Source organism: Copidosoma floridanum, unplaced genomic scaffold (genome assembly GCF_036245765.1).
Source record: "Copidosoma floridanum isolate Cflo_tuat_1 unplaced genomic scaffold, Cflo_Japanese_pri ptg000012l, whole genome shotgun sequence".
Classification (NCBI taxonomy): Eukaryota; Metazoa; Arthropoda; class Insecta; order Hymenoptera; family Encyrtidae; genus Copidosoma; species Copidosoma floridanum.
Window position 1 is genome coordinate 6,554,134 of NW_028321889.1, and position 20,244 is coordinate 6,574,377.

Below are 20,244 nucleotides of genomic sequence, written 5' to 3' on the forward strand. Positions count from 1 at the left end.
AAAATTCCGACTCATCAATCTCATCTACCTTTTTTTGGGTAAAAAAAATTGAAAATTACACGAATTTTTCAAGAATAACTTTATTCCTTAATAATAGTTACAAACAATGTGTAAATATACTATGTTCAATATTTGTATAAATAAATAATTCTTTGAGTGAGATCTGAGGCATTAATTGGACGGAATCGTTGCCTGTGTAATCATATTTCCCTCGAATGTTACATTTGTTTCCATCACGGAAAGGCTCCTCGTTTCAATAAATTCTAACATCTACGTGCGTAAGTGTACATTGAGATCACCACCAGTCAACATCACCGACGTGATGTGTACAGAGAGTATACAAAAAAAAAAGATCGAAAACGGTGCATCGAAACGAGGACAAATAAACTGCAGAACAGAGAGTGAAAAAAGAAAACGTCGACTGGACAATAAAACCGTGCGCATAAAAAGAAAAGGAACTGAGAACGAGTAAAGTATAGTCGATAATAAAGCTCTTCACATGTAAGTGATGATACTGTGGCAGAGCGGGCAGCCGTTGATGTTGACGACGTCGCGTTCGCTGGTGGCCCTGTGCTTGCACACGACGCAGAGCCACGCGGTAGCTTGGTCCATGAGCGGCCTTCCCGAGACGACTAGACGACAACAGTTGGGCCCATTATTAATAAACAATTTATTCGAATATTTGAATAAATGTTCAATATACGTACTGCAGGCGGGAAAGGAGCTGTCGCAATTCGGACAGACTACGCAGTAGTCCGGGATGAGGGTCTCGCAGTGGAGGCACTCGGACTTGGAAGGCGGCCTGAGATCCCGCGGCGACCGTTTGCCAAAAATCTCCAGCGATACCTCCTCGTAGCGCGGATCAATGGCCTCGAGCTTGGCCATTGCCCGCGAACAAGTGGCCAGTGAGCCAGTGCGCAGCGCGGCCAGAGCCAGGAGGGCGTAGATCGGCTCCGGCTCGAGTAGGTCCTCGTACTCCCGGAGCCTCAGCGACGTGCGCAGGGCAGCTCCAGGCTCACCGTTGTAGAGCTGCCGGTGCGCTAGGAGGAGAAAATGGTAAGCCTCGGCACCGCGCCAGGACTCCTGGACGATCCTGGCGTCTTCACCCGTGGCTTCGGCCAGACCTAGTAGAAGGCCACTGCGGACACTCGTCTTGGGCTGGGATGCCTCAAGGTGCTCTTGAACGAGAAGAGCTGCCAGCACGTAGAGCTTCTTAAGTCTGAGGGGTGGTGCCTTGCGGCCGGCCTGCTCGGATGCGAGCTCCAGCATCAGTTTGGCAGCTTCGAGGGGACAGTCGGCCTTGCGGTACAGCTCGACCTTTTAGATTTATGGTTCGTCATCGTTAACAATACATTTTTTTTTTTTTTCCTACTTTTTTCAGTAAATAACTATTCCATATAAATGATATTGGTAATATCATGCACTTAAAAATGAGTTTTTTTTTTGCCTGTCAAGGTCAATCTATTATTTTAGGGAGAGATGGTGGATCAGGTTAATTTTAATAAATCGAGGGAGAAACAAAAAAAAAAAAAACACAAAAAATGTATAATAATTACCGCTTGTAAGCGCCTGCCGCTGGAAAGCAGGTGCCTTGCGTACTTGCCGAGCAGCTCGCCGATACCCGGCAGCTTCCAGGTACGTGCGAGCTCGAGCGCCTGGCCCCAGCGATTCAAACGCACACAGATCTCGACTGCCTGTCGCGCGTCCCCACAGCGCACGTAGCTCGCGACGGCCTGTTGTACGAGTCCCGCGGCCGCGAGCAATCTAGCGGCTTTTTTGAGCTCGGGTGCCTGGTCAGGCAGCTGGGCCGCGGCGTTTGCCAGCTGGTCGTAATCTTCGAGCATGTAGTGGCACTCGAGGAGTTTTTCAATGGACCGGCCCTTCTCTAGGTGCTCCCGGGCCTCGCGCCACTGTTGCTTCGCGGCGAGCTGCTCACCCCAGCGAGCGTGCGCCTGTTCCAGTTGGACGTCCGAGCCACCAGAAGCTCCAAGCCGCATCAGCTGGATGGCCCTCGAGTAGTCGGCGAGTTTGAGCCGCAGGGAGACGGCGAGGTCGCGACGGTCGAGCTCCAGGTAGGCTTGCTCGGCCTCGTCGTAAGAGCCCAGGAAGGCCAGCACTTCTGCCCGGCGTAGACCAGCGTCGTGAATGCCGCGCAGCTTTTTCACGAACTGGATTTTTTGGCCATTAATCAATTTTATACGCTATCGGTATCGGTACTCATTTCTTCTTCTTTTTTTTATGAGAATCGAGGCAAGTGTATTGACACTTAATTTTTTCGATTCATTATCAATCGCATCAAGGTCGATTCAATATTAAAAATTCACCCATAAAGGTGAATCTACCATTTAGATAAAGCCATATAATTTTGAATTGCTTCCTCAAATCAAGTTTAAAATATTTCTAAAACAAAATCTATACCATTGCCCACATCTACAAGCCGTAATATTGAAAAGAATCTGTTCAGCCACGGCCAGCTAATGAATGGCTCGATCTGTGTTCGTTAGCGAAAAACCTTATCAATTGCATGTAATAAATATCTCATAGAGTGTAAATGGGTGTGTCTGGGTAAAATACTCGAGTTGGTGATTGATCAAGTGACACCGCGCAAATATAATTTTTCCAAAATAAATACGAGGTATGCGTGAGTTTTGCATGAGGTTTTACAAGCAAACAATTAATAATAATTAGTTAAATTTTGAATCAGACAGTGGATAAAAATATAATCATCACTCAAACGAGTCCTACCTGGATGCCAAGGTAGTCGGTGCAATGCACCAGGGCAATCTCAGCCTTGTCCAAGTCCAACTGGCGGAGCGCGTGGTCGGCAAGTAGCCGCCACAGCCGCGGATGTGGGTTGTCTTTGACAAACTCCTCAGCCTCCTGGAAGCCAACTTTGGCGAGGAGCTCACGCGTGTCGCGCAACGATTTCACCTCCGACTCGACCAACAGCTCGGCTCGAGCGCCCTCGGGATTGCGTACGAGCTCGTCCAGCAGGACACAGCGAATCTCCAAGTCCTTGAAGCAGCAGACATAGCCCGAACTGGTGATCGGCTCCTCGGGCTCGAAGGCGGCGTCGGACATTCGGCTGAAATAATATACCAATGAAAAAACGATGAAACCTAATGATTAAATGAATGCGTAACGATTTTTTAAAAATAGGGTTACTAGCACTGACCTATCCGATTTATCGGGGACTGAAGCCCGAAACACGTACATCCGACTCTTCTCGAGGATCGCTACGAGCCGTGGATTGTCCTGTGCCCAACAGACCGCCCACGCGTCTTTTCTCTCAAATTTCGATAACCTTTCCTCTTCGTCATCCCCTCGATCCTCACCCTCTTCTCTGACATCGGCGTGATTGACTCTTCCCGATCTACTTCTCCTGATGCCGCTACCATTGTTGGTCAAGTCAAGTAGTCTCAAAACGTCTTGGCCGTCAATCATCGCCACCCGCGTAGAGTCACAGTTGATGAAGAGCTTGGAGGGCTTGGCGTGCCCGGTCGCGTGGCGCCTAGCCAGCGTGACCTACGAGAATATTTTGTTGATTTTTTACTACAAAACAAATTGTTATACACGCGTGCATCAACATTAGTTTTTTTCGAATGACAGGTTTTCGTAAAACAATAGTAACGGACATTATTTATTGTGCGATTAAGCAAAACTGTAAAAAGGAAATTTAAAACTTATTTCGGATTTGTTTTTACAATTATGTATGTTTTGCCTTCTACTTTAATTAGAATGAAAAAAAAAAATTTTTTTTTTAAATAATTTGTGATCGTGAATAGCGACTATCGTGTAAAAGTAAAAATATTTCCAAAATGCCTTACTAGGTGCATTAATAATGCTAAAATAAAAAATGCTGATGAGAAGTCTTATGAGATCAAACGTGAAGACATTGTATGTAATAAGTATTTTAGCACGAAGTCTCGTTGTAAAACGAAACCGACCTGGGGCAGAGAGTACTGCTGTACCATGCCCGAGTTCCGGGCCACCAGCAGCACCTGGTCCGTAATGGCGAGGCCACATATCGGGTCGCTGGTGTCCTTGTTACTGTAACCCTGAGCGGCTGCGCTGTCTGCGAGTGAATCCAGGTCCTGACGGATGACCTCGTTCACGCCTGTCGGCGTGTCGTCCACGTGATACGTCCTGTCCTTGCGCAGCTTGGCCCCCGCAGCGGCGTTGAGGGCCGAGTTCTTGGGTACCCTGAAGTTCCAAAGCAGAAAGCCAGTACGGGATGCCACGACGACCGTGCCACTGTTTATGGCAACCCAAGCCGGCTCTATATCCTGCAGGTACTTGGTATCCACGGGCGTCGATATGGCGTTGCAGACGAGCAACATGTAACCCTCCTCTCTGCTTTTAACGGGCCCGTACCCCGTCAAGAGGACGCAGTGCTCGCCGTGGGCCGCCACGGCCACCAATGACCTCACGTACTTAAAGTACCGGGCGTTGCTCTTCGTGTCCCAAAAGGTAACGCAAATCCCGTCCTTGCTGACCCGCTCGTCCGTGAAAACGACCGTGTTGCTGAAGTAGGCCCACTTGTAGCTCGGCCGGATGTTGGCGAAGAATATATTGGAGTCCACCGAGAGACAGACGCGGAGGGAGCCACCCTCCCAGCTGCAGCCGCTAACCCTCTTGCCCGGGACCTTGAGTGTCTTTAGATGTTCTCCGAATGCCGAGTAGAATTGCACGACGTTGGTCAACCTCCGATCATCCCCCGTGGCAACTCCAGCGACAGCTAACACCGAGCCATAGGTGTTCCAGTTGCACGAAGCCACGGACAGGCCCGTCTCGACGATGATGGGTAAATCATCGCCGACGTCCCGTAACAGGCACAGCCTGCCGTTCTGGAAGCATACGGCCAGCACCGGACAATCGACCGCCGTGTGGCCCTGCTTACCGTCGTACCAATGGATCGCGATGATGGTCTGGGGCAGAGAGTCAGCAAGGTTCTCGAGTTTCGTGAGGAAGATGCCTTGGTCGTCGTACAGGTGGGCCTCGCCGTTCCTAGAGCCGAAGAGCAGGTACTTGGCATCCGGGGACCACTGTACGGCCGTCCAGTAGACATTTTTGAGCTCCTTGCCCCAGAGCCTGTGGCCCTCGACCGAGCCAACGATCACAGCCCCATCCTCGTAGGCTATGCATATCTTTTGGCCGTCGGGGCTCCAGGCCATGCCCCGCACGACCGACTTGTTCCTGTTGTTGATCATCTCCTCGTACCAGGAGCCCTTGTACAGCATCCAGACTATTATCACCCCATTCTGGTCACTCGAGGTAAGCTTCTGGTGCTCCTCGTTCCACGTGACCACCTGCACCTGTCCGTTGTGTCCCTCGAGGGTCTGGTTCATGCTGAGGTTGCTGCTGTTGGTCACTGCCGTCTTGACACCTGCTTGGTTGCTCTGCGACGAGGCGTCGGATGTCTGAGCGCTCGACTCGGCCCTCACGACCTTCAACATACCGTCCTCGCCACCGACCGCGATGTAGCCCTGCTTCTGATTCCATGCTATGCAATTTAGGTGGACGTTGTTCGGTATCGCGATCTTCTTGCTGAGGAAGATGAACATCGTTGCTCGCCGATTTTTTTTCTCTTTCACGATTGTTAAGAAAATATATTATCCACGATGATCGCGCACCACTTGGTTAAAAACAAAGGCACTTTGTTTCGAGTTTATCATAGCTAATCGCTCGACGCATAGAAGGATTTAAAAAATGTTCAAGTACTTCTGCCTGCAGGTGCAGGCAAATGTCAACGACCTGATGAGTTGACAAACAACAGGCCGAAGAACGAAGAACAGGCCGATAAGCGCAGAAAAACGTCAAATCGAATATCGATGTTAAAAGTCGAAATCGCTGCACTCGTTCGATCTTCGATCTCGATTTGCCTCCGACTTTGACGTTCGATCTCGGACATTGATTCGTTACGCGCGAAATTCAAAAATGTAATTACTATTGGCTGGTTCCATAACATAACCTCCTCCAACTGGTTGATTTTAAATTTCGCGCGTAACGAATCAATGTCCCTCGAGTGTACTTATTATATTTATAATATTATATTATTATTATTTTTACTTGATTATCGACAACGGATGGACAATACACAGCAGCATTGTAAATGCTGACATGATAGTATAACTGAATCTCCGACCGCGTGGCGGCATACGGTTAACACTATTCGCCAAAATTCATGAATATCGTCGTTTGTGAAATACCGAAGGGTTAAAACGAAAAAAAAAGTTGAGTGTTGATTAGAAAAACGATTTTTCCGCCGGATGCATCCACTTTCAATTCTCCCAACGATTCCTTGATCCGATCGCTGTTTCTCCGATTCGCTCCCGCATGTGGCGAAAAAGTCTCTGGTTAGTATATATAGACCAAATTTTTATTCATTGTCAGAGATGTGTGCACACCGGCTCATGACGTAAGTCTACAGTCACCCACGTGGACGGACTCGGTTTAAATAGTTTGCTACGTTGTAGTAGCTCACCAATCCGTACCTACAGGTAAGTGAGGTAAGTAGGACGTGAGTGACTTGCTGGTGCGTACATATTTTTTGTTTTTATTTTAAACAATTTTGTTAAAAACCAGTGTCCTACCATATTATTTGCGTTTCTCTCAATTCCTCTCTTTTTTTCATTTTTTCTTACAAAGGGTGAAAATTATGGGAAATCAAGAAAAACATGCGTTCACTGCTTTAACTTGATATAATTTTCCAACATTGATCAACTTACATATTGTAATCTGTCTATTTATTATAAATTTTTTTTTTCAGTTATAATTCGTTTGAACAGCCTTTCATATGTTTCCTCATTATTTTGTTTTCTCTTGAAAAATCCTTTTGTGTCCAACATATTCTTTTTTTGTTTACGTAATTAAAAAACGGCTATTGAATATACAATCGTAATTATTTAATATGCGTTCAATTTTAATCAGATTTTTAATAAAAAGTCTTAAAATTTTACATTTTAGAATTATTATTTTTTAGTACGTAAACAAAGTAATAATATAAATAAACTAATTTTTCTAAAAAAATACTAAAAGAACAATTTTATTTGAAAAAAAAATTTTAATCATTATGCAGCATTAAACTTTTAACTGTAATTATTTTTAAAATGAATTGAAAGCATATAGTACTTTTAAGTACACTAAGAGTTTACGAAAACCGTTTGCAAGTGTAATTCAAGCCTTCCCGAAGCTGAAATGCTGAATAAGCCATGTTACCTGTGTTTGTCATGTAGGAAAAAAACCTATGCACTGGTAAAAGCCTCATCGCTAAAGACTGAAAATCACTCACTGGGTGCATGGTTATTCATTTTTCAAATATTCAGATTTAAGTTTGCACAACTTTTCTTTCGGTACTAAATAATCATTTTTTTTTTATTTATCATAATAACATATGTGTATATATAATATAAACAACATTCATTATCTCTAGCGTATCAAAGGTAAATAGTGCTTCTGTCATAAAATTGTTAATGTACATTTCGTTTTCAGAAAAACAATAGCTTCACGTTTTATCCTTCTTTTCAAGTAAATGCAACCAAATTGCCTGCTATGTTTTTGGAGGCGGTGGCTGATTAACTTTGCTGGATAAGTTGGATTTTCCATAAGAAGATATATGTTGTCGGGCACTTTTGAGGGACTTATTCAACTGTTCGATAAAGAAATAACAAAGTGTTACAAATAATAGATTACAATTGTATGTTGTTAAATAATAAAATCACCTTACTGACCTTTGTATCTTTAAATTTCATGTATCCCCATTTATTAAGATACCTAATACACATGGTAGTGCCACCTATAATAATAAGGAACAATGATTAATCGTTTTGATGGTTCATTTACATAAAGTGCTGAACTAAGTTTAAACTTACCAAGCGTAACGGTATATCTAGCTGGAGTAGCAATTTTATACAAAGCATACGCGACTGCCCAGTGACCAGCACTGGAGCCACGGACCATTTCTAAATATTTTTCGCTCAAATTCAAAGACTCCAGCATCCCTACGATATCCACACCACTGTAAAAAAAGACGATAACAGTGAAACTTCGTGTCTTGAAAAAAAGATACAAATACAGTATGCACATATATGATGTAAACAGACTTTTTTGCGGCAGAGTAGAATACACCAGCCCAACCGATGGACGTTACAATGTGTACAGGAATGAGGATGTGCCAATAATCTTTCGTCATCTGTTTCATCCTCTGGAATAACGATTGTTTTTCCACTGCTGGTGGCTCAGAGCACTGTTTATTTTGTGTTGTAGATTTTTCAGATGAATTTGGCTTATTGCAGGTCCCATACTGAGATGTGTTAGTTTTGACAGGGCAACTTGTTGAAAGTTGTTTGAACTGTGTGTCGCACCGATCACTAAGTGTATTGATCCCATTTGATCGATGCAAACTGGTGATTCCTATATTGGAGAATAGGTGGATGTTGAATTATATCATGTAATTTATAAAATATTAGAAGAGTTTTTGATTCTTTTAAGTATACTCACCCAAGTATTGGATGTGACAGTAACTAGTAGCTTTACGCTGTTCGACCAAAAATAACGGTAGCTTCGAAAAATACTTCAAATTCCTTGGAATCAATGAATAAGAAAATTTGGCACTTCTACCGATGATTAGATCCATATTTAAATACGTTTTCTAGGGTTACTTCTAGCTAGGGCTCATTTATTGCGGAGCATATCTTCTACAGAGAACACGAAATTGATGCACAAGAGATATCCCAACAAACAAAATTAATTGTTCAAAAAAAGAGAAAAATTTATTAATAATTAAGTATTAACGAGTTTTACACGCGTTCCACATAACAACATTGAGAGACACGAAGTGTGTGTATATATATATAACGGAGCAGAAGACTCCACGGCAGCTTATGCGTAACAGATTCAAACGATTGAATTGAGAAGTGAGCTATTGGAAAATCTATTATTAAATTAAAGTTCAGTTCGTATTTCACCTCAACACTAAATTACCGGCTGTCAAAGGGTTTACTAGATCAGTAGTTGGTACCGAAAAAACATTGTTTACTATAATGTTTACATTATTTAGCAGAAGAAGCCTGTAAATCACACATACACCACTCACTTGGGTGTATATGCAGCATGTAAAATAGGCAACTTTTTCAACACGATTTGAGGTAATTGTATAATTAGTAAGATCAAACAGTTGTTCGCATAGTACTTTTTTTTTGTTACGCGTGTAATAAGTGGAAAATACCTTCGATCTTTTCGCGATCAGTCGTAACCCATTCTTTTTTAACACGACTGATACATACTTATTTTTATTTTAAGCACTTAATGTTAACATTTTTGTTGATTCTGACTTGAAACAAGAATTTTGAAATATTTCGTTTATTTATTTTATGTCTACATCGGTCATAACAGTTTATAAACTTTATACTCTACATTACGTATTTTTGTTTCATAAAAATATAAAAATTTCTTATAATTGCTCTTATATATGGCTATGAGTATTAAAAGAGTTGTGTCAAAATTTTTAATACATACAAAATTGCATAAATAATTTTAGTAAACTCTGAACGGTTATGTACAACAATTTTAAACAAGTAGCTTTGTTTTTAAATAAAATATACATAAATAAATTCCGTTGTAACCATTACGAGCGGATCCAAATAATTTAAATGAGAGAGATAAAAAATAAATCATATTTACATTCGAATATTTTCATGAATGTATAAAATCACTCAGTTTCTAATTTTTTTTTTCCAGTTAATTTAAGTGTCTATGTTTTATGAATAATAAAGTCCCAATCTTCGTTCCATTTTAATTTCATAACTTCCTTTGCGGATAGAGGCGTGATGCCGTAACTGACAGCAGAAAATTTATAAAAGGTGTACATTACAGAGACGACCCAGCACATAATGCTCAATGTGTAAGCTATCAAGACAGTCTTTGAATTATATTTGTACCTGAAACACAAAGCATCGATGCTTAATATTTTTTTAAATAAATGATGCAACAAAGTGTTTACCAGTATTTCAACAAAATTAATTTACCTTAATACGTAGTAAATATGATCCACCGTTGCGGAAGTCAAGAGTACTTTGAAAACAAATGCCGGTAAATAATGATGTAAAAATAGAGTCCGTTCGGTTAAAAAAAATGGTAAATAATGTAGCAAGTAGCCAATGAATAAAACTTCACCAAAAGATACAAAACGAGTCCATTCGCGTTCGCAAATGTCGTGACACATCCTTCGTCGTCTTGCAAGATAAAAAACTAAAGCACCAAAGTAGAATAAAACTGCCAACGTACCAGTGTACCAAACAATTATGTTACCAAGCAGGTAAACTTGTGCCTAAAATATAAAATGATACAGTTACACAAGCTCCAAGGAATACTATAATTGATTTTAAATTTAATTTATACATTGCTTTTCGTGGAAACCCAGTAGGCAATGCCTCTGGTCATCGTGGGCCATTCTAATGGACTACTAGAATACATGTGGGTATTTTGCACCTCATGGCCACTGAACAGCATTTTAGCTTGCAGTTCCAAAAATTTTTCCCAAAACGTCAGTGTTGTAGCTTTGAGCGGAATCATTTCAGCGTTGAGCAATTCTCTTTCTCTCTGCTTTTGATCCTCATTTTTTGTATAACGATGTTCCTCAACGTTCCACACGGAATCCGACTGATCCACGTGCCTGTCGGCCACCACTTCGTGCTGATTGAATCCCCAGTCTGGCAATTGTCTTCCGCTGAACTTTAGAGCGCAATTCGAGTTTGTGTGTACCAACCGCACCTACAGAAACAACGTTCATTGATCAACCATTCATATCGACGCTCAACAGTAAACGCACTAACGTAAAAAAAAACTTCATACTTGCGACTGTATCGCGTGCCAAGTGTTTCCAAACTGATCTCTATTCACGATTTCCAGTCGCCACAAATTTTGAGCTGGCATGGACACGTTGTAATCAATGTAACAGGATACTTCTTGGCTCTGCGGGGTCATCGGAGCCGCGACGTCGTGGGAATTGAGGGCACGACTCGTGATACCATGCACCAACTGTATGATATCACCGTGTCGGATGGGCTCGCTCGGCTTCGTCACAACCAAGTCGTCGACATTCGGTCTCTTGACGATCCACCAGTTGTTCACGTCTTTGAACGAGTAACAAGTGACCTTGGGTAAAAAAATAAAACAACACGTGTCAATCTCTTTATTGCCTCGTTAACATCATCCATCCCCATTGGTTGACGCACCTGCTGCTGATGGGAACTACCACGGTTGTCGGCATAGCGCAGAGGATACATTTGGTCGTGACTGTGCAGCCAGCAGGCCCTGCCGTACGTGTGCCTCAGAGTGATCTGTGAGCCGTGCGTGACCTCGACCGGTTGGCCCTTAGTGATACTCGCCAAGCCACCCTCCAGGCTCGCCTGGAAGGCACTAGTCATCACGGAATCGTGTGGCCCGGCTTTCGTGAGAATCGACAGGTGGACGTAAAATATGCCCATGTAAACGGAAACCACGACTATTCCGATCACGCATATTCTTGCGACCAAGTGAACGTACAGCATCATCGTCGACAGGGTCTTTCTCGCGATCAGCGACCAGTAGTCCCGACCGATCAGGTACAAGGCAAGAAGCAGCGTATAAAAGCCGACGTATTTGACGCTGAAAGCAGTATGGAAAAGTTGAACGGACATCGAAACAGTTTTTCTCTCGCATAAATCACGTACCAGAGAGCGCAAGTCAAGCTTACTTGTCCGGCGACGAGCCAAAACCACCACGCAAGCGTCGCCGGCTTGTCCATGACTTTGCGGAACTTGAGCACGCAGAGCAAGCCGATGAGGGAGAACTCGATGAGTATACTCTCCATCAGGATGAATCGAGATTGCGTGACGAGCGCGTTATCTGTGAAAGTTAAATCGTACAGCATAAGTGATTGTGTACGCGCGCTGGAAGTGCATTTCTTGGCTCACCAAAAAGCAGCAGCAGAGCCGCGATGACGGCGCTCCACTGTTTCAGGCCCAGTTCCAGGGCCAAGTGGTAAGCCGTCGGTACGAGCAAGCTTCCGCAGAAGGCGGGCAGGAATCTCAGCGCGAGCAGGGGGACCTCGGCCGCGTAGGGAGAGCCGATTCTGTCGAACTTGAAGTTCCCGTCGAAGCCGGTCAAGTAGGCGGCACCGGCCACGAGCTGTTTGCCGAGCGGAGGGTGCGAGTCGAAGAAAAAGGTCTTCTTCATGTACAGGCTCACGTATTTTCCGTAATGCAACTCGTCGAACCTGCGATTCGAATTATATACCTATAGTGATTTTTAATTTTTTTTATTTTTATTTTATTTTTTTTATTTTACTCACACAATACTAGCTGGTTCCTTTATACGATAGAAGCGTGTCGATATGCTCGATAGCAGCAAAAAGACCGACACGAGGTCGATCTCGAAGTTGACTCTTACGCTGGTCGGTGATTTATCGCTCGGTTGAGCCCGACTTTCTTCCTCGTCTTTGGTTTTTCCATTTCTCTCCACCGATTTTTCCGCTTTTCCGCTCACCTAAGTTGGCATACGTACATTATTCATCATCGAAAAAAAACAAACCATGTTAGCATTTTTTTTAAACATAAAAATAAAAAAATAAAACATTCAAGAGCAATACTAACTTTTTTTTCCATCGTTAACTCGACGACTGCGATCCGTCAAGTCCTGAACTATTATACATTTGTGCGTGGGTGTATGCGTATGTACATAAGCAGAGAGCGGGACAAGAGAAATCAGACGTCGTTGTGCACACAAAAAAAAAAAAGAAAAAAAAAAGAAAAAGAAGCACCGAATCAACCGCGGAATGTAACCTAATCGTGACTGCAGAGTTGAAACGATTTTTCTTAACTCGCGCGCGTCCCTACTGCGAGATTATTATTTTACCATACATGCCGAGCTTTTCTTTTTCTCGTCAACTCCAAGCGTACGCACACCCAACGATTTAACTCTCAAACTCTTTGTATACACCCGATTGTAAACAGAGTATGCGATAAATCATCCTGAAGAGCGACAAGTACTTGGTGTTACAGCGTTGAGTGAAGTAAAAAACAAACAGTGCCTAAATATCGCATATCACTCAAGCGATTCGAAGAAGCGATTGGGTTTATCTTTTTTCTTTCTTTTTTTACTTTATGATTTTTTTTTTTTTTTTGTTTCCCCCCCAACGACTTCAATCGAAGCAACGTAGAGGATTGAAGTAACGCACGAATATTGTACGCTTCGTCCGGGAAAAGGAGATGTTCCGCGGTAGACTGCCGAACCATTGAACTCTGCAGGCTGCTCCGCTCCTCCTCCTCCTCCTTTCTCTCCCTTCGCGTTTTGTTACACTCATTTGTACTCTCGCCTGCCAGCGGAGCTCTCCTCGCGAAGCCACGCTCGTGCAGCGCTCAAGGGTATAACGGTACATGCATTGCCATCGTGGCGCGACGAGGAAAACCACGAAATTTCACTCAGCCGATCGCGAGCCGGTCGATGGGGCCCTCCTCTCATTTTTGGGTGAAACCATGTAGAACGTCGCGTCGCGCGACTCGTCCAACCGGTCGTGGGGTACAAGTACACCCATTTAGGTATATACACATATGCATGTGTTAACACAGCCTGGTTCTATAAATACTTCGGTGTAGAGACCTATGAACTTTTCTATGGCACCTGTTAAAAGGTCAATGACAGGGTAAAGAGTCACCAACAGTTGCTCTGTTTTTTTTTCTCACTGAATCATCTTTTTTTAATGCGTAAGGATTTACATTCTAATTGCTGGTAAAAAAATATATTGCGCGTAACATTACGAGCGCTATCGTGTACTATACAAAATATATAAAAATAGGATTTTCAAGATAATCGGTTGGTCTTAATTGTTAATTTTGAGGAAAAAAGTTGGCGTTTTGTACTTGCCGCGGAAGGTACGTCATTTCGGAGTCGTTTTCGGGACTGATCCTTACGCGTTTGCTTTCACGATCTGAAATGTTTATTCAAATTTAATTAAAAAACATCGGAAAAGCTGAACGTTGAGTTGATTGTTTTTCTTTTTTACCGAAATCAAACGGCTGAGGCTTCTTTCTCAAGTGAAGAGGCACCGGAGGCTGGCAACCTTTGAAGCTGGACACGTACTTCTGGGCCGCTCTGAGAGCACTGTCGACCATGCGAGATTTCGGTGCCCTGGCTAAGTACGTTACACACTGGGCCAACGACAGATCGCATTCTGGCATCCCGAGCATTTTACAGGCTTGCATCGTGTTGACTGCCAAGCCTGGACATACGATACATATACATATACGACCGTGTCTTTGATTCTATCAATTGTACCTGTTGATACGTACCGAGAGCTTTTGGGTCCTCCATGCCGATATCCTCGCCCGACGCGCGTACCATCCTTCTCGCGATGTACACGGGATCTTCACCGGAGACCAGCATCCTAGTGAGCCAGTACAACGCGGCATTTTCATCGCTCGATCTGACGGATTTGTGCAGCGCAGATATCATGTCGTAATGCTGATCCCCTGTCCGGTCGTACAGCATGTGACTCTTTTTGAGACTGGTTTTTATGTCGTCCAAGGAAATACAACCGGGTGATTGGCAATCGTTTTCATTCTGAATTTTGCTCTCAATAGCTAATTCTAATCCCCCAAGGGCGATTCGGGCGTCCCCGTCAGACGTTTCTGCTAGCCAGTTAATCGCTTCTCTGTCTATGATGAATTTTTCACTGGCACGTGCAACCGTGTTTGAATTTTTGTGTTTCTGAAAATTAAGCATGACTTTTACATTTAAACCAGACGACTACGAGTTGTATCATGAATATTGATGAATGAATACTTTTTTTGACTTGTTAATAATTGATCCGTCCAAAGTCTTTACAGCTTGTTCCAAAATTATTGTTAAATTCTCAATGGACAGTTTTTCGAGGACTATAACTCGGCATCTGCTCAACAGTGCCGAGTTCATGGTGTAGGACGGATTTTCGGTGGTGGCACCAATCAGAGTTACAGTGCCAGATTCAATGTGGGGTAAAAAAATGTCCTGTTGCGTTTTGTTGAATCTATGTATTTCATCGAGAAATATGACTGTACGCCTCCCAAACTTCAGATCATTAGATGCCGTTGCGATCAGTGTCTTAACATCTGCTACACCCGACATTGCAGCAGAGAGCTTGACAAAGCGATACTTACCACCGGGACAACGTTTGCATATATTTTCAATAACGTGTGCTAGGGAAGTCTAAAACGAAAATGAACAAAATTTTAAAAATCGATCCAGTACAATGATGAAAGAGTGATAAAATTTGCAACCTTGCCGCATCCTGGTGGGCCCCATAAAATAATATTCGGTATTTCGGTGTTAGTCAACAATTTGTACAGCATACTGTCCTGTCCTATCACATGAGTTTGACCAACGTACGAAATTATATCAGCAGGTCTCATTCTTTCGGACAGAGGAACTGAGTCCTGATGCCTAAGCTCTTTTTTCTGTGAATCAGGTAACATATCATAATGCATGATTACAATGAGTACAAAATCATAATTGTTAATGCCAGTTGTTATAACTATACTCACATAAGCCGATTCTTGCGAACCAAACTTCCTATTGGGACTCGAGTTTTCATAAGTTGAGCCAAGAGTACCTTCACTCTTTGAAACTGACAAGGAATGTTTTGGTCTTTTAGCTGCAGGTGAATTTTCCGTGATACTTTTGAAAGATGAGGATCGTTTTGGCGTGGACGCTTCACATGTGCTTGTTGATTCGGTCAGAAAAAGACATTTATTGACGTGAGTCTCGATTAAATTCTGGCTGAATGTTTTATAACAAATCGGACACTCTGTCATATTTTGCTTATTTGCTTCCTGGTTGCTCATCGTGGTGTAATTTTTTTTCGCCCGACAAAAGACAAGACACTGCACCTGTAACCCGTGGTGTGCATGTGTGATAAATTTGCGCCAGATTTGTTATGAGTCACTTGAGTTAAAAATCAGCTGATATTGCCGGTATATATACATATGTACACTGTATGTATATATGTATATATTTGTGTTGATATATATATCGCGTTTAGTGTGCGGTGCGCGCACTGTGCAAACTAAACTGCAGGCTGTACAGTGAAATCACAATTGCAACAAATCATTACGTGTTTATTTACAAAGCAAATGTGAATATATTAAATAATTTACTGTAACAGACAACTGTAGCAAACAGTTGATTAGTCATTTATCAATTTTATTGAGCATTGGCGTGGAATTTCTATCGAAATCATCTTGAATAGGTTAGCTTTTTTTCAAAACATTTGAAAATGTAAACAAAATACGGGACGTTTTAAGTATTCATACATGAACGTAAATACTTTGTTTTCACAATATTGTTAAAATTTAATTTTTAAACAGTGATACGTCATTTGTACCAAAGTTTTTATGCATGAGTTTGAAAATTTTTACCATACAGTGTTTAATTGATATTGCAATTATCTTATTCTTATAATAATATTAACACGTTTTATATGCTACTCTATTTAGTTACAAGCTATACACTAAAAATGAAGAAGTACAGGAGAAAAGATTCTTCGAGCGAGAATAGCGATGTCGATAGTGAGGAAGAACGGCGAAAAAAGGATATCAAAGAAAGGGATGAATTTGCTAGTCGCCTCAAAGCAAAAGATGACGATAAAGTGCGAAAAATTGCAATGCCAGCAAACTCTGGAGCTGGTAAGATAAATAAAAAAAATTAAGTAGCCTGAAAATTGAGATAATTCAATAAAATATTGTGTTATCTAGCTGAAGCAGCTAAGAGACTCAAAATCATGGAAGAGGCATCTAAGGAAAAACTTTTACCAAAGTTACGTATAGAATCACGCAGAAAATATTTGGAAAAACGTAAAGAAGACAAAGTTGCTGAATTAGAAGCTGACATTGTTGATGATGAGTATTTGTTTGATGAAGAAATGTAAGGACCTTTCTTGTATTTTTGTTCTTGGCAATTCGCAGTTTGCTGAAATTACAATCAACATTTTTACTATTATTTTAGATTGACAGAAAAAGAAAAGAGAGAAAGGGCACACAAAAAAGAATTGCTCAGATTAGCGAAAGAACATGAAAAAGCAAGGGAACTTGAAAAAATTCAGCGTTACCACATGCCACTGGAGAAAGGAAAGCCTCCACCCGATACCGAATATATTGATAAAGAACCACCTCAATCAGAACAGAACAAATGGGAATCTGATCAAATGTCCGCTGCAGTATACAGGTTTGGTGCAAGAGACAGAAAAGGTTCAATAGTTTTCTCTTTTCACTAAATTTCACTAATGAAACATGAAGCTAATTTTCTTTAATTTCATAGTTGATGAAGAATACGAGCTTCTTCTGGAGGATGAAATTGAATTTGTACAGTCTCTTCAACTTGCTGGAGATAAGAAAGATAAAAAAGATATACCTGCTCCTACGGAACGCAAGTTAACAAGCATCGAAGAAACTCAAAAGAGTTTACCTGTGTACAAGTACAAAAAAGAACTTATTCAGGCTATCAGAGACCACCAGGTACTCATATTAATTTTGCTTGGTTCGCAAATTGTTTTAGCATATTTCTGATGTATTTATTTTCTTTGTTTTAGATCCTCATTGTTAGAGGTGAAACTGGATCTGGTAAAACCACACAAATACCACAGTATCTATACGAAGCTGGATTCACGAAAGATGACAAATTGATTGGCTGCACACAGGTAAGAATTTACACAAGTATCATGTGATATTGTAGGGATGCATTTCCATCAATGAAATTTTGTACTAATTTTTATAGCCAAGACGAGTTGCAGCCATGTCAGTTGCTGCTCGAGTTGCCCATGAAATGGGAGTCAAGTTAGGAAATGAGGTTGGTTACGCTATTCGATTTGAAGATTGTACATCACATCGCACGCGAATCAAATACATGACAGATGGTACTCTGCACAGGGAATTTCTCAGTGAACCAGATCTCGCATCTTATAGGTATCATTACGCTTTAATTTGTTGGTTTCATAATATATTATACAATACGTATGATAAAAAATAAATATTAGTATTTTTGCTTTAGCGTAATGATTATTGATGAAGCTCACGAAAGAACATTACATACCGATATCCTGTTTGGGTTGATCAAAGATATAGCGCGTTTTCGATCTGATCTGAAACTTATTATTTCGTCTGCTACTCTGGATGCGAGCAAATTTGCTGAATTTTTCGACGAGGCCCCGATTTTCTTAGTTCCCGGAAGGCGATATACCGTTGATATATTTTATACAAAAGCACCCGAAGCCGACTACATCGATGCAGCGGTGGTTACGGTTTTACAAATACACACGACTCAACCTCCAGGAGATGTACTTGTATTTCTTACAGGTATCCAATCATTTTTTAGGCCAATATTAATATTAACCAATTCGCATTGAAATAGTACTATGGCGTTTGTTTTACAATAGGTCAAGAAGAAATTGAAACTTGCCACGAAATGCTTCAAGATAGGGCTAAAAGATTAGGCAGTAAAGTATCAGAACTCATAATTGTACCTGTTTATGCCAATCTGCCGAGTGAGATGCAGGCTAAAATCTTTTTGCCAACGCCTCCTGGGGCTAGAAAGGTAGAAAAATACATATACATACCTTGATAAAAAAAAACCGCTTAATCGATTATAAATATTTATGCCAATACCGTAGGTCGTATTAGCCACAAATATTGCCGAGACCTCGTTAACGATAGACAATATAATCTACGTCATCGACCCTGGATTTGCAAAACAGAATAACTTTAATTCTCGAACAGGAATGGAAAGTTTAATGGTCGTACCTATCAGTAAAGCTTCTGCAAATCAGAGAGCAGGAAGAGCTGGGAGAGTCGCTCCGGGCAAATGTTTTAGACTATACACATCTTGGGCCTATCAATATGAAATGGAAGAAAATACAGTTCCAGAAATTCAACGTATTAATTTAGGTAAAAAATCAGTATACCGTTTATGTTTTCGAGCTGTATTTTTCAATTTCTATTTTCACAGGCAATGCGGTTTTAACTCTGAAAGCCTTGGGCATCAATGATTTGGTCCACTTTGATTTTCTGGATCCACCACCCCACGAAACGTTAATATTGGCGTTAGAACAGCTCTACGCGTTAGGTGCACTCAACCATCGAGGTGAACTCACGAAACTTGGCAGAAGAATGGCCGAGTTTCCAGTCGACCCAATGATGGCAAAAATGTTAATGGCCAGCGAAAAGTATCGTTGCTCTGAAGAAATGGCGACCATTTCTGCTATGCTGTCCGTAAATGGTGCAATATTTTACAGACCAAAAGATAAAATTATTTACGCGGATGCTGCTCGTAAAAATTTCAACGTCCCTGGTGGTGATCACCTTGTTCTTCTCAACGTTTACAATCAGTGGCAGCAAAGCGATTACAGCACGGAATGGTGTTATTCAAATTTCATTCAATACAAGTAGTTTAACTTCTTCCTTGAGATACACATTTTGTACTTTTACCTTATGCTCTTACATTATTTTTTTTTTATCACCTTAGATCAATGAAAAGGGCTAGAGATGTAAGAGAACAATTGGTAGGGTTGATGCAGCGTGTAGAAATGGATTTAGTTTCTGGCATAAATGAAACCATTAACATGAGAAAGGTAGTTAATTGTGATTAAACTTTCATTCCAATGGCCCAAAGCTTTATCCATAAATTATTACAGGCAATTACGGCTGGTTACTTTTATCATGTGGCTAAATTATCAAAAGGAGGAAATTATAAAACGGCAAAGCACAATCAAACTGTGTCTATTCATCCTAATAGCTCTCTTTTTCAAGAGTTACCTCGATGGATCTTGTACCACGAGTTGGTATTTACAACAAAAGAGTTTATGCGGCAGGTTTGTAACCAAATTTTGTATTTTCATTTCACACAGTTAACTGCTCTCTTTTACACCATGTTTATATGTGTAAACAATTATTTAGGTCACAGAAATCGAATCCAAATGGCTTTTAGAAGTCGCTCCGCATTATTATAAACCCAAAGAACTTGAAGACTCGACAAACAAAAAAATGCCGAAAGTCGCTGGCCGAGCTCATCTCGATGGAACGAATTAAATATCATGTAAAAAATGTGATGTTTGTACAGTTTTTAAAATTTCACTTTTAAAATCAATTATAATTATAATGCATTTATGCATATGTTGCACATCCATGTGAAATTTTTTACTTATAATACGTAAAGATTTTTCATGTGTAATAGCAAAAAATA

The 20,244-nt window shown here is 41.4% G+C and overlaps 5 protein-coding genes across 8 annotated transcripts; 1 reads left to right on the plus strand and 4 right to left on the minus strand.

The window, feature by feature from the left end:
- Nucleotides 1-87: 87 nt before the first annotated feature.
- On the minus strand, nt 88-5,756 carry Oseg4 (intraflagellar transport protein Oseg4). 4 transcript variants are annotated; one of them, XM_089590400.1, is made up of 7 exons: nt 3,948-5,756; nt 3,396-3,525; nt 3,196-3,323; nt 2,746-3,060; nt 1,557-2,168; nt 708-1,317; nt 88-632 (listed from the first exon to the last, which is right to left on the minus strand). In XM_089590400.1, the coding sequence occupies exons 1-7, from the start codon at nt 5,562-5,564 to the stop codon at nt 496-498; spliced, it is 3,549 nt and encodes a 1,182-aa protein (XP_089446526.1). In that variant the 5' UTR covers nt 5,565-5,756; the 3' UTR covers nt 88-495. The 4 variants fall into 4 exon arrangements, with proteins under 4 accessions (XP_089446526.1, XP_089446525.1, XP_089446524.1 ...); XM_089590399.1 differs by having other exon boundaries at nt 708-1,100; nt 1,140-1,317; nt 3,196-3,525; XM_089590398.1 differs by having other exon boundaries at nt 3,196-3,525.
- Nucleotides 5,757-7,360: 1,604 nt separating this feature from the next.
- Nucleotides 7,361-8,847, minus strand: LOC106635692 (uncharacterized). Its single transcript, XM_014347762.2, has 5 exons — nt 8,500-8,847; nt 8,103-8,412; nt 7,872-8,017; nt 7,731-7,795; nt 7,361-7,648 (listed from the first exon to the last, which is right to left on the minus strand). Exons 1-5 carry the CDS (start codon nt 8,633-8,635, stop codon nt 7,550-7,552), a joined length of 756 nt encoding a protein of 251 aa, XP_014203248.2. The 5' UTR covers nt 8,636-8,847; the 3' UTR covers nt 7,361-7,549.
- An 871-nt stretch (nt 8,848-9,718) lies between these two features.
- rt (Protein O-mannosyltransferase rt) lies at nt 9,719-12,644 on the minus strand. The gene is made up of 9 exons (XM_089590497.1): nt 12,633-12,644; nt 12,332-12,525; nt 11,955-12,256; nt 11,712-11,886; nt 11,235-11,646; nt 10,852-11,154; nt 10,399-10,770; nt 10,026-10,327; nt 9,719-9,938 (listed from the first exon to the last, which is right to left on the minus strand). The coding sequence occupies exons 1-9, from the start codon at nt 12,642-12,644 to the stop codon at nt 9,752-9,754; spliced, it is 2,259 nt and encodes a 752-aa protein (XP_089446623.1). The 3' UTR covers nt 9,719-9,751.
- Nucleotides 12,645-13,721: 1,077 nt separating this feature from the next.
- LOC106647931 (ATPase WRNIP1) lies at nt 13,722-15,943 on the minus strand. Its single transcript, XM_014364507.2, has 6 exons — nt 15,558-15,943; nt 15,294-15,470; nt 14,821-15,222; nt 14,328-14,745; nt 14,042-14,257; nt 13,722-13,966 (listed from the first exon to the last, which is right to left on the minus strand). The coding sequence occupies exons 1-6, from the start codon at nt 15,855-15,857 to the stop codon at nt 13,866-13,868; spliced, it is 1,614 nt and encodes a 537-aa protein (XP_014219993.2). The 5' UTR covers nt 15,858-15,943; the 3' UTR covers nt 13,722-13,865.
- Nucleotides 15,944-16,080: 137 nt separating this feature from the next.
- Nucleotides 16,081-20,214, plus strand: l(2)37Cb (DEAH-box helicase 16 lethal (2) 37Cb). The gene is made up of 14 exons (XM_014364506.2): nt 16,081-16,261; nt 16,509-16,697; nt 16,767-16,935; nt 17,017-17,258; nt 17,329-17,525; nt 17,600-17,707; nt 17,785-17,972; nt 18,058-18,362; nt 18,443-18,600; nt 18,677-18,950; nt 19,012-19,447; nt 19,528-19,633; nt 19,697-19,873; nt 19,959-20,214. The coding sequence occupies exons 2-14, from the start codon at nt 16,529-16,531 to the stop codon at nt 20,088-20,090; spliced, it is 2,661 nt and encodes an 886-aa protein (XP_014219992.2). The 5' UTR covers nt 16,081-16,261; nt 16,509-16,528; the 3' UTR covers nt 20,091-20,214.
- The last annotated feature ends 30 nt before the right edge of the window (nt 20,215-20,244 follow it).

Coding starts and splice junctions, on each gene's coding strand:
- Oseg4 (XM_089590397.1), bottom strand. CDS start 5,564: ATGTTCATCTTCCTCAGCAAGAAGATCGCGATACCGAACAACGTCCAC. Junction 3,526..3,947: donor AGCAGTACTCTCTGCCCCAG/GTCGGTTTCGTT, acceptor ATATTCTCGTAG/GTCACGCTGGCTAGGCGCCA. Junction 1,318..1,556: donor GCGGCAGGCGCTTACAAGCG/GTAATTATTATA, acceptor TAAATCTAAAAG/GTCGAGCTGTACCGCAAGGC.
- LOC106635692 (XM_014347762.2), bottom strand. CDS start 8,635: ATGGATCTAATCATCGGTAGAAGTGCCAAATTTTCTTATTCATTGATT. Junction 8,018..8,102: donor TTCTACTCTGCCGCAAAAAA/GTCTGTTTACAT, acceptor CTTTTTTTACAG/TGGTGTGGATATCGTAGGGA. Junction 7,796..7,871: donor TAGATATACCGTTACGCTTG/GTAAGTTTAAAC, acceptor TTATTATTATAG/GTGGCACTACCATGTGTATT.
- rt (XM_089590497.1), bottom strand. Junction 11,647..11,711: donor AGCTTGACTTGCGCTCTCTG/GTACGTGATTTA, acceptor TACTGCTTTCAG/CGTCAAATACGTCGGCTTTT. Junction 9,939..10,025: donor CATATTTACTACGTATTAAG/GTAAATTAATTT, acceptor TTTGTGTTTCAG/GTACAAATATAATTCAAAGA.
- LOC106647931 (XM_014364507.2), bottom strand. CDS start 15,857: ATGAGCAACCAGGAAGCAAATAAGCAAAATATGACAGAGTGTCCGATT. Junction 14,258..14,327: donor GGAGGACCCAAAAGCTCTCG/GTACGTATCAAC, acceptor TCGTATGTCCAG/GCTTGGCAGTCAACACGATG. Junction 13,967..14,041: donor GCCTCAGCCGTTTGATTTCG/GTAAAAAAGAAA, acceptor TAAACATTTCAG/ATCGTGAAAGCAAACGCGTA.